General features: G+C 47.9%; 1 protein-coding gene and 1 pseudogene across 2 annotated transcripts; one reads left to right on the forward strand and one right to left on the reverse strand.

Annotated features, from left to right (window-relative positions):
* Window positions 1-1744: 1744 nt before the first annotated feature.
* LOC120703590 lies at window positions 1745-3728 on the forward strand (annotated as a pseudogene).
* A 96-nt stretch (window positions 3729-3824) lies between these two features.
* Window positions 3825-9072, reverse strand: LOC120703578 (uncharacterized protein At5g03900, chloroplastic-like). Of its 2 annotated transcripts, none has more exons than XM_039987698.1 (13): window positions 8503-9072; window positions 8317-8424; window positions 8123-8223; window positions 7669-7743; window positions 6941-7013; window positions 6772-6837; window positions 6559-6651; window positions 6330-6395; window positions 6018-6160; window positions 5763-5849; window positions 5618-5681; window positions 5274-5417; window positions 3825-4475 (listed from the first exon to the last, which is right to left on the reverse strand). In XM_039987698.1, exons 1-13 carry the CDS (start codon window positions 8920-8922, stop codon window positions 4335-4337), a joined length of 1581 nt encoding a protein of 526 aa, XP_039843632.1. In that variant the 5' UTR covers window positions 8923-9072; the 3' UTR covers window positions 3825-4334. The 2 variants fall into 2 exon arrangements, with proteins under 2 accessions (XP_039843632.1, XP_039843640.1); XM_039987706.1 differs by having other exon boundaries at window positions 7669-7740; window positions 8503-9070.
* Window positions 9073-12220: the final 3148 nt, after the last annotated feature.

Genomic DNA, 12220 nt, shown 5'->3' on the forward strand with positions numbered 1-12220 from the left:
CGAACTGCAGCAGAGGAGCAGTCGAGTTTATATCCTTGGGTGGTACTTGTGTAGAGGGTTTGTCCCTTCGTGAGACAGGCGCCCAACCTTTTAACCCGTGCTTCCTGTCCTTCCTGTTAGGAATGAACCTGGACAGGGGTGGTTGGGAGTTGGGGTGGGCGTGGGCGTGGGCGGCGGCGCGTGCGTGTGGATTCTCATGTCTTCCTCTCAACTTCTCTTACGTGAGTATTCCACAACTCACGATTTAAGTTAGTTATCTCATTAGTTATTAGTGAAAACATCATGTGGTACTAATCATTTTCCCTCTTAGCAATGATCGTGAGTTTTTGGAGTTCTTTGATTAAATTAGACTAAATAGTGGGTCAAGCCCAATTAATCCAACAGGTGGTGGTCTGGTCTCTGGCCCTCCTCATCCGACTGGCCCGTCTCCCTTCCTCGCACTCTCTCGCCACCGCCACCCAGTAGGCCAGACAGATAGACGTGAGACCGACCCTTTCAGCCTCACCTGCAGCCACTGCTACCATTGCAGCCACTCCGCTGCCTATATAGCCATCACAGCCATCCACAAAAGCTAGCCAAGCCCCCCACGGCCAGGACTGCCGAGTAAACGCACCAGACCCGGTGGCCAGCAGTAGGCTGCAGCCGCCTTGGCTAGCTTAGCGCTAGCTCTGCGCGTCTGGTTGGAGTTGCTAGCTCGCTTCTCCTCCGGTCCTCCGTGGCCCCGCGCGTGTTCTCCGCGGAACCGGGTGCGTGGGAGCGAGTGGATGGCAGCAGCCGGGAGGCCTTCCTGCTTCTTCGCCCTGCTCCTCCCCATCATCCTCACAGGTGAGTTGAGCCAGCTGAATCTCCATGTGCCATCGTCTAACTATAGAAGAATCAGCTTGCCAAATGCCCAAATCCAAATGCCAAATGTCATTTTGTGGTAGCTGACAAGATATGCGTACGGTGCTCCTTTGTAGTGTTCCTTCTTGTCAGTCCCCCGATGGTTTTACTTACTCCGTTCTTGTGCTGCCTTGCCAATGCAATCTTGGAGCTCGAATCCATGATCCTAGTTCAATCCCCCATTCATTCAGGTCAACTTGTTAGAAACAGAATGCGCGTAGCACTTCACCGTTTGAAGCAGGCGAGATGGAACGTTCTCCAGCTCGCCAGGCCAGGTGAGGAGGTGCGCCATGGCGTAAGCCGCCGCCCACTACGGCGACATATCTCAACGCCGAATCACCACATCAACTTTTTCACATCTCTTTTTTTGCGGGTTGTTAGGTAGCCGCTCTCAGTGGCAGTCTGGCAGGCAGATCGAACCACATGCCCATGTGATCTACTGATGAGATCTTGCTTCCATTGGATCAATCGCGGACTGCTCCGTACTGTTATACTACCTATATATTCTACTGGTAGTAGATTTCTTCTTACTAGTGATAGCGTATTCGACGACATTGCCGTGGTTTAGAAGTTAGTGCTGCTACAATGGTCAAACTGCAGCACGAGAATCGAAACTTAACCATGCTTAATTGTTCGCTTCTCCGCTCACAGAATACTGTTGAATTAGTAGAAATCAGCCAGCTTATCACACCAGCCGAATAGAGGTTGATGACCGATCGATCGCTGAAACTTGGCAGAAATGTGAGATAGTACTTGTTGTTACTAGCATGAATGCTTAGTTGTTTACACATCCTGGATGATGCAACTGCAAACAGGAAACAACGAACGAACTGATGAGTAATACTATTTGAGATTTGCAGGGGAGGTGGCGGTGGCCGAGTTGCTGTCGATCGGGGTCAACTACGGGCAGATCGCCAACAACCTCCCGTCGCCGGCGCGGGTGTCATGGCTGCTCCGTTCCATGCGCATCAGCAAGGTGAAGCTCTACGACGCGGACCCCAACGTCCTGCGCGCGCGTTCCTGGGCACGGGCGTCGACTTCGTGGTGGGCATCGGCAACGAGGCCGTCCCGGCGATGGCGAGCCCCGCGGCGGCGCAGGCGTGGCTGCAGCAGCACCTGGTGCCGCACCTCCGCGCCGGCGCGCGCGTCACCTGCGTCACCGTGGGCAACGAGGTGTTCAAGGGCAACGACACGGCGCTCCAGGCGGCGGTGCTCCCGGCCATGGAGTCGGTGCACGCCGCCCTGAGCGCGCTGGGCCTGCGGGACCGCGTCAACGTCACCACGGCGCACTCGCTGGACATCATGGGGGCCTCCTTCCCGCCGTCGGCGGGGGCGTTCCGCCCAGCGGCGCTGCCGCACCTGCGGCCGTTCCTGGGCTTCCTCTCCGCGACGCGCGCGCCGTTCCTCATCAACTGCTACCCCTACTTCGCCTACAGGGACGACCCGGCGCGGGTGCCGCTGGAGTACGCGCTGCTCCAGCCCAACGCCGCCGGCGTCGCCGACCCGCACACGGGCCTCCGCTACGACAACATGCTGTACGCGCAGGTGGACGCCGTGTACGCGGCCATCCAGGCGCTGGGCCACACGGACGTCGAGGTGGTGGTCTCCGAGACCGGGTGGCCGTCGCGGGGCGACCCCGACGAGCCCGGCGCCACGCCCGAGAACGCCGGCACCTACGTCCGCAACCTCCTGCGGCGTGTCGAGGCGGGGCAGGGCACGCCGCGGCGCCCCGCCGCGCCCGTCGGCGTCTACGTCTTCGAGCTCTTCAACGAGAACCTCAAGCCCGGCCCGGCGTCGGAGCGCAACTACGGCCTCTTCTACCCCGACGGCACGCCCGTCTACAACGCCGGCGTGCACGGCTACCTCCCTCCGATGCTCGCCGCCTCCAACGCAGCGCCACAGGTAGCTATCCGGCCATTGTTCAGTTCTGCTTCTTCAGGCTTTGTTTAGCAACAAGTTGCTCTCGATCTTCACGTTTATTTCTTGCAAAATTTCGACGTGTCGTGCGTGGATTGGGAGGTTTTGGATAGCAACGGCTCTTGCCTGCCTTTTGCTTACAACCCTACCACTTTTGTCGTCGATGCCGTCAACGGATTGTTCCGGGTCTAGTGACCTAGTCACGTTTTAGTGGAGCTGGGAGATGCTGAGTCCTGAGTGGCTGCTAAAAGTGGCCATGGCCGGGGTAGAGTTCTCCACCAAGGCCAAAGGAAGATGCCGTAATCGGGTAGTTGCCTTAGCACAAACACAAAAACAAATGCATCTTATGTCTGAAATGATGGGCGAAAGCATCGTTCCAGCATTAATCCTCACAACTACTCCCTTCGTGCATTTGTGTGTTTGGCAGGTGATTCAATTGTTTACGCTGGTGGCCGTCGCGTCCATCGCCTTCGTCTTATCCTGACAGCATGAGCTACCGACGACGGACGACTAACAACTGCAGACAGGGAATGTGAGCTGAGCATCTCGTGCTGACAGGGTTTCTTTCCTGTTGCAACTCGCAAGGTAAATGAGTTTGAAATTATGATCTCACAGCATGCGTTTCTCTGTATGTCAAGACAACTAACAAAGCTGCATGTTCAGCAGGAACTTACTGAGTGATCTGCTCGTCTAAACCTGGGTGTACTCTGGATTGCTGATGGCGTTCAGGAGCCCTTATTGGATTCATACTGACATTAGAAGTTAGAACTGACAGAAGCATGTTCATGATCATCAGAGCTTACCTTTTGACTCGGAAAGGTAGAAAAAGTAGTAACAGCTGCATTGGCTGCTACTATGTATTAGTGGATAACTGATTCAACACTACGTAATACTATTCTTTTCCAGCTTGCTGGATTTCCTTTGTTTTATTCTCCGTGTATGGAGTTTGGAAACTGAACATATCGTTACATGATTGAATGCTTGTCCTTCACTCGCAAAGACAAGCAACAAACAGAAGGTACACGTTTTCAGATCAATGCTCGAAATTGTCACTTCAATCACGAATCAATTCCCAGAAGACTATAACAGTATGTGCCAAGTTTGACAATAATGCACAAGTCCAATGGCCCTATTTACGGGTGTGTTCCTTTTACATGTTCTGCTGGGGCTCCATTCAGACAAAGTAACATCATAACCCTTGTTTTCGTGCCAAAATTTGAATTTGATCTCCAACCCCGTGAATGGAACTACCTATACAAATGTGCAGATCAATGACACCGGTATGTACATCAGCTTGCAAATCATGATCTTTCAATTAAACCAACACAGCTTCCACAAAACTAGCATGGCAGAGTGGTGGACTGGTGGTATGCCGTATGCCTGTCAGTGGGGTCCAGAACCATCAGATTCAACTTGGTTGAATGGTTCAGTCAGATCTTCTATTCATTTGGATGCCAGATTAAAAAATTATCATCCAGCCAGGCCAGAAGACCATGTAGAGCTACTATGAGTGTCAAGTATATCCATCGTGCCCATCACTCTGATTCAAGCTCCTTAAATCTCCTCTCCCACTCCTTGACTTCATAATCCTGCTCTAACAGGTCCTTTTGGGTAGTGTAGACAATTTCCTCTGGTGTAATTACTTTCCGTTGTGCCATGTCACGTGCACTGAGTAACTGAAAAGATAGAAAAGCACAAGACAAATTTATGGTACTTCAAAGGTTCGTATTAAAAAAAACTATCATTTAGTGAAGATATGAATCCAAGTATCATCAATTACTATCTAAAATGGGTTAGACACCAAGATAAATTGACTAATATTGAAGAATGCAATAAAGATGTGCACAATGAAACTTTCATGTTCACCATCTATTTTCACTTTATACAAATAGCCAAATATGAAGCAGCTATTGGCAACAGATGGTCCAAGCACCAAGCTGCATAATAAATGAATAATATCACACGTTATAGGTTAAGCACCTGTCTAGTGGTTTCTTTCTAGAAGCTTCTGATGCAAGGAACAATAAAGTTGCTACCTATCACAACCAAGGATGGCTTATAAGGTTTATGCGAATGACCCAAACCCATCCTTGTTAGCATTAATCTTGTTTCTAGATAGCTGTGTCCAGGTTCAACTAGTGTCTAGATTCATTGCTATTAGTGCTAGCTAGATTTCAGCTCTAGTTAAAAGAGAATAAAATGCAAATCATGTGGCCACTGACTGCGTTAATTATGAGGATATCATGGACAGATGTGCAGCATTGTATTAGCTATATATATGTGAGAAAAAGATGAAGGCAGTGTGGCCGCAACAACCAAAAAATTCTTGTGTTGTTTTGTGCTTTCGTGTGTGTCCACAAGACTACAAGAGAGAAACGCTAGTTTGTGTTTGTGATAAACACTTAAGATAGTGAGTGATTTCCAACAATCCCAAGGTTCTTGAACAGATCTATGTGTGGGTAAAAAACAATTACCTTTCTTCTGAGAGAAGAATCTGGTGACAGAAGTTCTTGAGCTCGCTGTTCTCTGGCCTTATTCCTCTTTCTAATATCATTGTTGGTTTTGCGTACCAGAAACCATCTAAATAATGGTATTGCAAAAAAGGAGCCGGCATATATCTACAAGTGACCACATTGCATCAGGACATATTATTGATAATATTCTTAATTCATAGGTGCACAATGTAATTCCACCAATCAACAATTTGCAACATTCACGACATTTTCAGAAGTTCCAGGCCATATGTCAACTGAAATGACAAATGAATCGAAGGTCCACCTTATAAAGAACTAAACTGGCATTTCAAGCCCAGTCATACCTGAAGTAAAGGATATAATTGTGCAGCAAATGAGATAAGTCCACCAGGAGTTACTGTCATTTGCCTTCAAGGTAAATTTTAATACATATGTTAGTAAAAGGAATCACAATCCAATAATACTTGGGGCCAGAATTAAAATTCTTACTTTAACAAGTTTCCAAGAATGATGACACCAAAAAGATTAAGTCCTCCCAAACCAGCAACCATTGCCTTCTCTGATGCACTTGCTTTACTGCATAATCAACAGGTGACCGGAATGAAAAATAAATAAAATAAACCAAATAGCAAATTTAGATCTGATGGGGAAAAAAATACAATCGGGCATTTCAGGTTTTTCTCCTTTTTAGGGTAAAATTTTATCTAGGCTAATTCAACATTGGTATGGATGATATATACTGACCTGAATTTCCACAGTTTCTCCTCTAAGTACTTTTCAACTCCACCAAACATAGCAGACCATTTGGTACCCACATATTCCCTACTCCCACCACTTTTTGAAGAAGCAGTACGCTGCAGTGATGGGAATCGATACAGAATGTTTCCCTAAATAAGAAAAAAAATCATTAAGTTATTTAAAATTTCAACACGTCAAGCAAGATGTGTTGAAGTACATTGGCATCTTTAGTATGTAGCTGGGTTGAAAGTTTAGGCTACATTAGACAATGGCAGTTCTCTAAAAGAGTATTAAATAATAGAGAGAATAAAGTTGGACCTGCTCATCAACCTCGGGATGTCCCTGGAAGCGTAAAAGAACTGGAAGAATAAATGATTCATCATCCTGCAATTCAAGAGATTATATGAATATGATAAGCCTCGCCTCAATTTATAATTCAAAGGAAGAGTATGTTGCTTTTGAAGGTGCCAAGAGTAAAGAACTAAATTAAGTCTAACAAAATAAGTAATACTACATATGAGCACTTTGGGCCAGAGAGTTTCCATGCCTTGGACTCTTCTGATGGTGGCGGCACATCAAGAAACGGTGCCAATTCTTCAGCTGTAACAACTCCACCATTTGATGAAATATACTGCCCAATCTATGAAATATTCAAGGAGCCATTAGAAATCTGTAATAGCAATAGTTAATTTATGATAGATGGCCTTGCCAATTTCAAATAGAAAAATCTACATTTTTTCTCAAAAGTAAAAGGAAATACCATCTTCCACCGCTTCTCTTCAAGCCCATCATTTGGATCACCATCCCCAAACACAAATGAAAATACCTGTGGAATTGATTTAATCAACATTACATAAAGTTTCAGCTACCCACACATTCCATCATTACACATTAAGAATAAACAATCAAGTCAAACCCTTTTAGATTACAGATTCAATAAAGTTCATCCCGTCATTCTCTTTTTCTACTCGACGCCTTCTGTAATAATCTGCATCCAAGTACCTGCAGGCCCATGAATAGTGTGAATAATAAGAATGTACATGATCATTTCTGTTCAGGTACAAAGTTGCAATTCCAAATGAATGTGTAGGTTTATGTCCCATTTCACTAATTCATTGTAGTCGCATTAACAGGAACCTTTATGAGGTATAACATTGGACCTTGCAGCACCAGAATACAGATTCGTCTAGCAATTGAATGGCTGGATAGCTTAAAATCATTTTTTTAAGAAAAGATAGCTTAAAATCACTGCTACTGTAGTTAGAGTTGCCATCATGAATATTCGACCAGGAACATTATCATGCCCAAATCATTGGTTTCCATGAAGAGTGTAATGATGCATTCCAAGAAAAACATATATAACAACAAAGCACTTCAACTCAATGTGGTTTCTACTATTGGTTTGTCAATAAGCAACATTTCAAATGGAACTTCCATCGGCTTTTCCCCTAGGATGGTTTATTTGAACATGAAATTCTAGAACACTACGCATGCAAAGCACTGGTAATATCCAACTTGGCATGTACTGTAATGACACTTTGAGTAGCTCCACAAGCCCAAGGGCAAAGGGGGTTGTCTTTTTATCCCTTTAAGGAAAGAATATAATTGGGTAACCCAGCAGTTTCAAAACACCTTATAAAAATCACATGAAACTTACCAAAACATATCTGTCGGAATGATGATAGTTGAACCATAAGATCTCCGCCGCCTACCACGACTATCTTCATCACTGCTAGTAGAAGAGGAAGTGCTATCAATCAAAGGCATGTTGGGTTAAATGACAATACCTAGCTAAAGTTCCCAAAACAATAGTAATGAAAAATCTTCAAGATTTATTTTACTTTACGCTTTATGAATTGAATTAAGACAAGAGCACCTCTAGATATAGTAAAACATCCACAAGAAGAGGTAAACATATTTGTTAAAACTACTCTTCATTCTCAGCATGTGTTTTTAGCCATCGATGTGTAACATATGGACAGAATGATCACTTCAGGGAGTTGAACAATATGACAAAGATGAAGACATTTTGCCAGGATAGCTTTGGCATTCAGTCAATAGACATACAGTAATTAGCACACACAAACTCCATCCTGTGATAGCAAACATACCTTGAGCTTGAGAGAATCGCAATTATAGTGGTGTACACTAAGACAATGGAGGCAATAAGTGCCGTCCCGAATGAAACCCGTATCAAATAAGCACCCACTTCCTGAAAAGTGAAAACGGGCACCACCAGAAACCAGTATCAGCAGAACTCGAAGTAAACAAGAGCACCCTTTACATCTTTGCTTACTCCAAATACCTTAGCTTTATCGACCAGAGGCTCGACCCTCATCCTAAACGACTTGCCTGCAAGCTTTGCCCTGTAATCTTTTGGGAAGACGTACAGAACCTCCCCATCCTCCGACACCTACACCGTTCGCAACGATTGTCACCGAACACCGGAAGGCAAGCTGCGGAGGAGACAAGGACGCTAACAACGGCGCACCTCCAGGAATCCTTCGGTGTCGGCGGCGAGAGCCTGGAGCGCGCGCTCGGCCTGCGCGAGCTGCAGCCCGGCGCGGGAGGCGACGTCGCCGATGGTGACGCGGCCGCCGAAGTGGTCGATCGCCTCCATGGCGCGGTCCCGCACGTCGGAGGGGAGGCGGTCCGTCTCCACGGCGCCGCCGGGGCGCGCGAGCCCGGGCCCCGGCGGCGCCCCGACGGTGCTCCCGGCGCGAGCCCGCACGTCGGGGCGCCACGTGGGCGGCGGGGGCCGGCCCGGGGCGGCGCGGAGGCGTTGGGGAACGGGGGGAGGGGCGGGGAGGGGGAGGAAGGCGGCATGGCGCGGGGCCCCGCGGGGAGGAGGGAGGAGGGGCGGGCGCAGACGGAGGTGGAGGGATAGAGAGATGGAGGCGGCGGCGGCCATGGCGGACGCCGGCGTGGTTTGAGGGCGGGGTTTAGGCGGCGGTGCTGGGCATTCTGCGGGGAGGACGGAGGAGTGGCTGTGGTCTGTGGAAGGAGGAGATGGCCGACGTCTGTGCTGGCCGTGGCCACGAGATCGGATTTGGTCGAACAAGCCACCGGGGTCCGAGCCGGATGTTGGCTCCGGCTTGGGTCCGTCTCCTCCGAGAGAATTCACCGGGCAGAGTCGGAGAGGCAGAGGGCTAGAGGGTACTAGGGCCTTGTTTGGGTGTGCTAAATTCTAGCACGCACACTTCCCGAAAAAAAAATCTCACATGCATGAAGCACTAAATGAAGTCAATTTGCAAAATCTTTTTAGGAATGGGTGTAATTTTTCACGACGAATCTAATGACGGTAATTAATCGATAATTAGCTACAGTGATGCTACAGTAACCATCCTCTAATCGCGCGTCAAATGCCTCATTAGATTCTTCATGATCACTAGCGCGGGGTTTTGAAGTTGGTTTTGTAAACTGACTTTGTTTGACACCATAATTAGTGGTCAAAGTTTGTTACTATTCACTAGCGCTACAATCCTTTCCAAACCAAACAAGGCCTAGGATTCTTTTGCGACAGCTTAGCTTTTTTTAGCGACCGTGCGACCGTATCTGATCACATTTTTTATTGAATTAATTGGATCTATGCCATTATAATTATTTAAGTTCACTGATCTGCTATTACTATTTATCATATTGAAATCGTGTCATTACAATTTCAAAACTCTCTGAAACATGCCATTACATACCCCTTCAACGTGTTTCTCAAAATTTATGGACCAAAAATACCCCAGGCTTCTTCTTCCTCTCATTCCCTCCCTCTTTCCTCTCTCTACACTGCCGGATCCGCCGTGCGCAACGAACACCTCGGCGGAGCGGACGGCCACCTGGGTGCATCCGCCGTGCGCGCCACCGGGCGCCTCCGCGCATTCGACGGCCGCTTGGGCGTGGCCGCCCCGGGCTCGCTAGCTGCCTCCGCCTGCCTGGGGTGGATCTCGCCGAGCCGCCATGGGAGGCCGCCTAGGAGGCGAGAGGGCCTCCGCCGCGAGGAGCCGCGCCGAGCCTACCCCCCGCGCTGTGCTGCTGCTCTGGCAGAGGAGGGCGAGAGGGGGAGGGGACGCTGGGAGGCGGTGCTATCCCGGTCGCTGCGAGGCGCGCCGCCGTGGCCAGGCCGCCGCGAGGCTCGGCGCCTCCGTTGGCCGGCCACTGCGAGACGGGCCGCCGCGGCTGTGCCCGCCCACCGGCCGCCACCATCGAGCTCGAGCTCGCGCCAGCCCGCCCCCGGCTCGCCGCGGCCACCTCGCTGGAGCGCTGGGGAGGAAGGTAGGGAGCCGCGAGGGAGGGTGCAGGCGATGGAGGGGCTCCACCGTGCCGTCCCGCGGGCCTGTCGCTGACCCGCGGGCACGCCGTCCCGTTGGAGCTTCGTCGCGGGAGAGGGGAGGGGGAAAGAGGAGGGATCCGGCAGTGTAGAGAGAGAAAAGAGGGAGGGGATGAGAGGAAGAAGACTGGGGGTATTTTGGTCCATAAATTTTGAGAAACACGTTGAATGGGTATGTAATGACATGTTTTGGAGAAATTTGAAATTGTAATGGCACGGTTCTAATATAATAAATAGTAATTGCAGATCAACGAACTCGGATAATTATAATGGCATGGATCCAATTAATCCTTTTTTATTAAGAGAGAAAAAATAATTACATAAGGGTTACATAGAAGCGAAACCAACCCCTAAAGCACCACGAGCTAGAAAATCATATGGCGACAACTGTGCGACCTGAACGTCGACCTAAAGCACCTGCAGGTATTTCTAAACACCTATAACCTTCATGGAACCAAGCCACAATCTCATCTGCCACCATAGCTAAGACATCTTGAATTGTTTGCACTTGGCGATCAAAGGTCCTATTGTTCCTTTCTTTCCAAAGAGTCCAGCAGACCAGGACCACAAAAGAGTCAAAGCACCTGCGCACATCCTTGGAAATGCTCTTCCTAGCAGCAGTCCACCAATCGCAAAATTGCTAATTTGGAAGTTAGGAGTGACAGCTTCCCAACTAAACCGAAGCAGTGCTTTGAACGATTTCTCGTGAGAGCAACCCAACAACAAGTGATCTATAGTTTCTGACATCTGATTGCACAAGACACAGGTGTCATCATCTTGTAGGCCACGGCGCTTACGCCGATCTGCCGTCCAACAACGATCATAGAGTACCAACCAGACAAAGAACTTGCATTTCGCTGGCGTGCGCATTTTCTGGAGGATCTTAGCTCCTTTGATTGGATGCTGACCAATGAAGAAGGGTCTGTAGGCCGAAGAAGTGGTGAAAATTTTATCTGAAGTCCACTTCCAGCAAATTCGGTCATTCCGACTGTCATCAAGCTGAACCTCCCTCATTAAATCTCAAATGTACAAGTATTCTAGGAGAACTTGCACAGTAAGCGCACCAGAAATGTCGCGGATCCATTGATTATCCTGCAAAACTTCTGCGACCGTTCTCCGCTTCTTTATTTGGCGACCAACAGTATTTGAAAGGCATGGCGCCAGGTCGGAAATGGACTGTCCCTGCAGCCATCGATCGGTCCAAAACAGGGCCTTACGGCCATCACCCAGCTCAACAAAAATTGAAGCTGCAAACATTGCATCCACGACTTTATCAGACTCATCCGGGAGCTCATGCCAGGGGCGTGGGTCCTCAAAACGTCTTTGCCAAAAACCATCTCATACGCAAGGCATACCCAAAACACTGCAAGTCAACAATTCCCAGCCCTCCCAAGTCAGGCGGGCGACAAAACACTCGACCAAGCCAGCCTTTCAATAGGAGTTCTAAATCTAACAGGAATTTAAATAAGAATCTCTCTAATTTTAATCGTACTTAAATGGATGGATCCATTCTCTTCACATGCAAATTACGCTTTTGAAAAAGATAAAATGTATATCTAGTATTGCAGATACTTGTAGGTGTTTTGCCTTAAAATTACATTGTATCTCTATTTTAACTAGCAGCATGGAAAACGACTTCCGTTCTCATCAATGTACAATAGAGAGTGGTTACTAGATTTATCTCGAGATATTTAATTACATTATCTAATGTATTATAGTTTTATAAAGAAACAATGGTTTTGAAAAAAAAATACCTCTAACAAATAAGAAGTGATATGATATATAGGTTGAAGGTGGAAGAATGATCTAATGAAGCTGGCATATTTAGAATCTTTGTTTTCGCTGCACTGTTTTTAGAATCTGGTATTTTAGAATCTCTTTATAAATG

Source organism: Panicum virgatum, chromosome 1K (assembly GCF_016808335.1).
Source record: "Panicum virgatum strain AP13 chromosome 1K, P.virgatum_v5, whole genome shotgun sequence".
In the NCBI taxonomy this organism is placed as follows: domain Eukaryota; kingdom Viridiplantae; phylum Streptophyta; class Magnoliopsida; order Poales; family Poaceae; genus Panicum; species Panicum virgatum.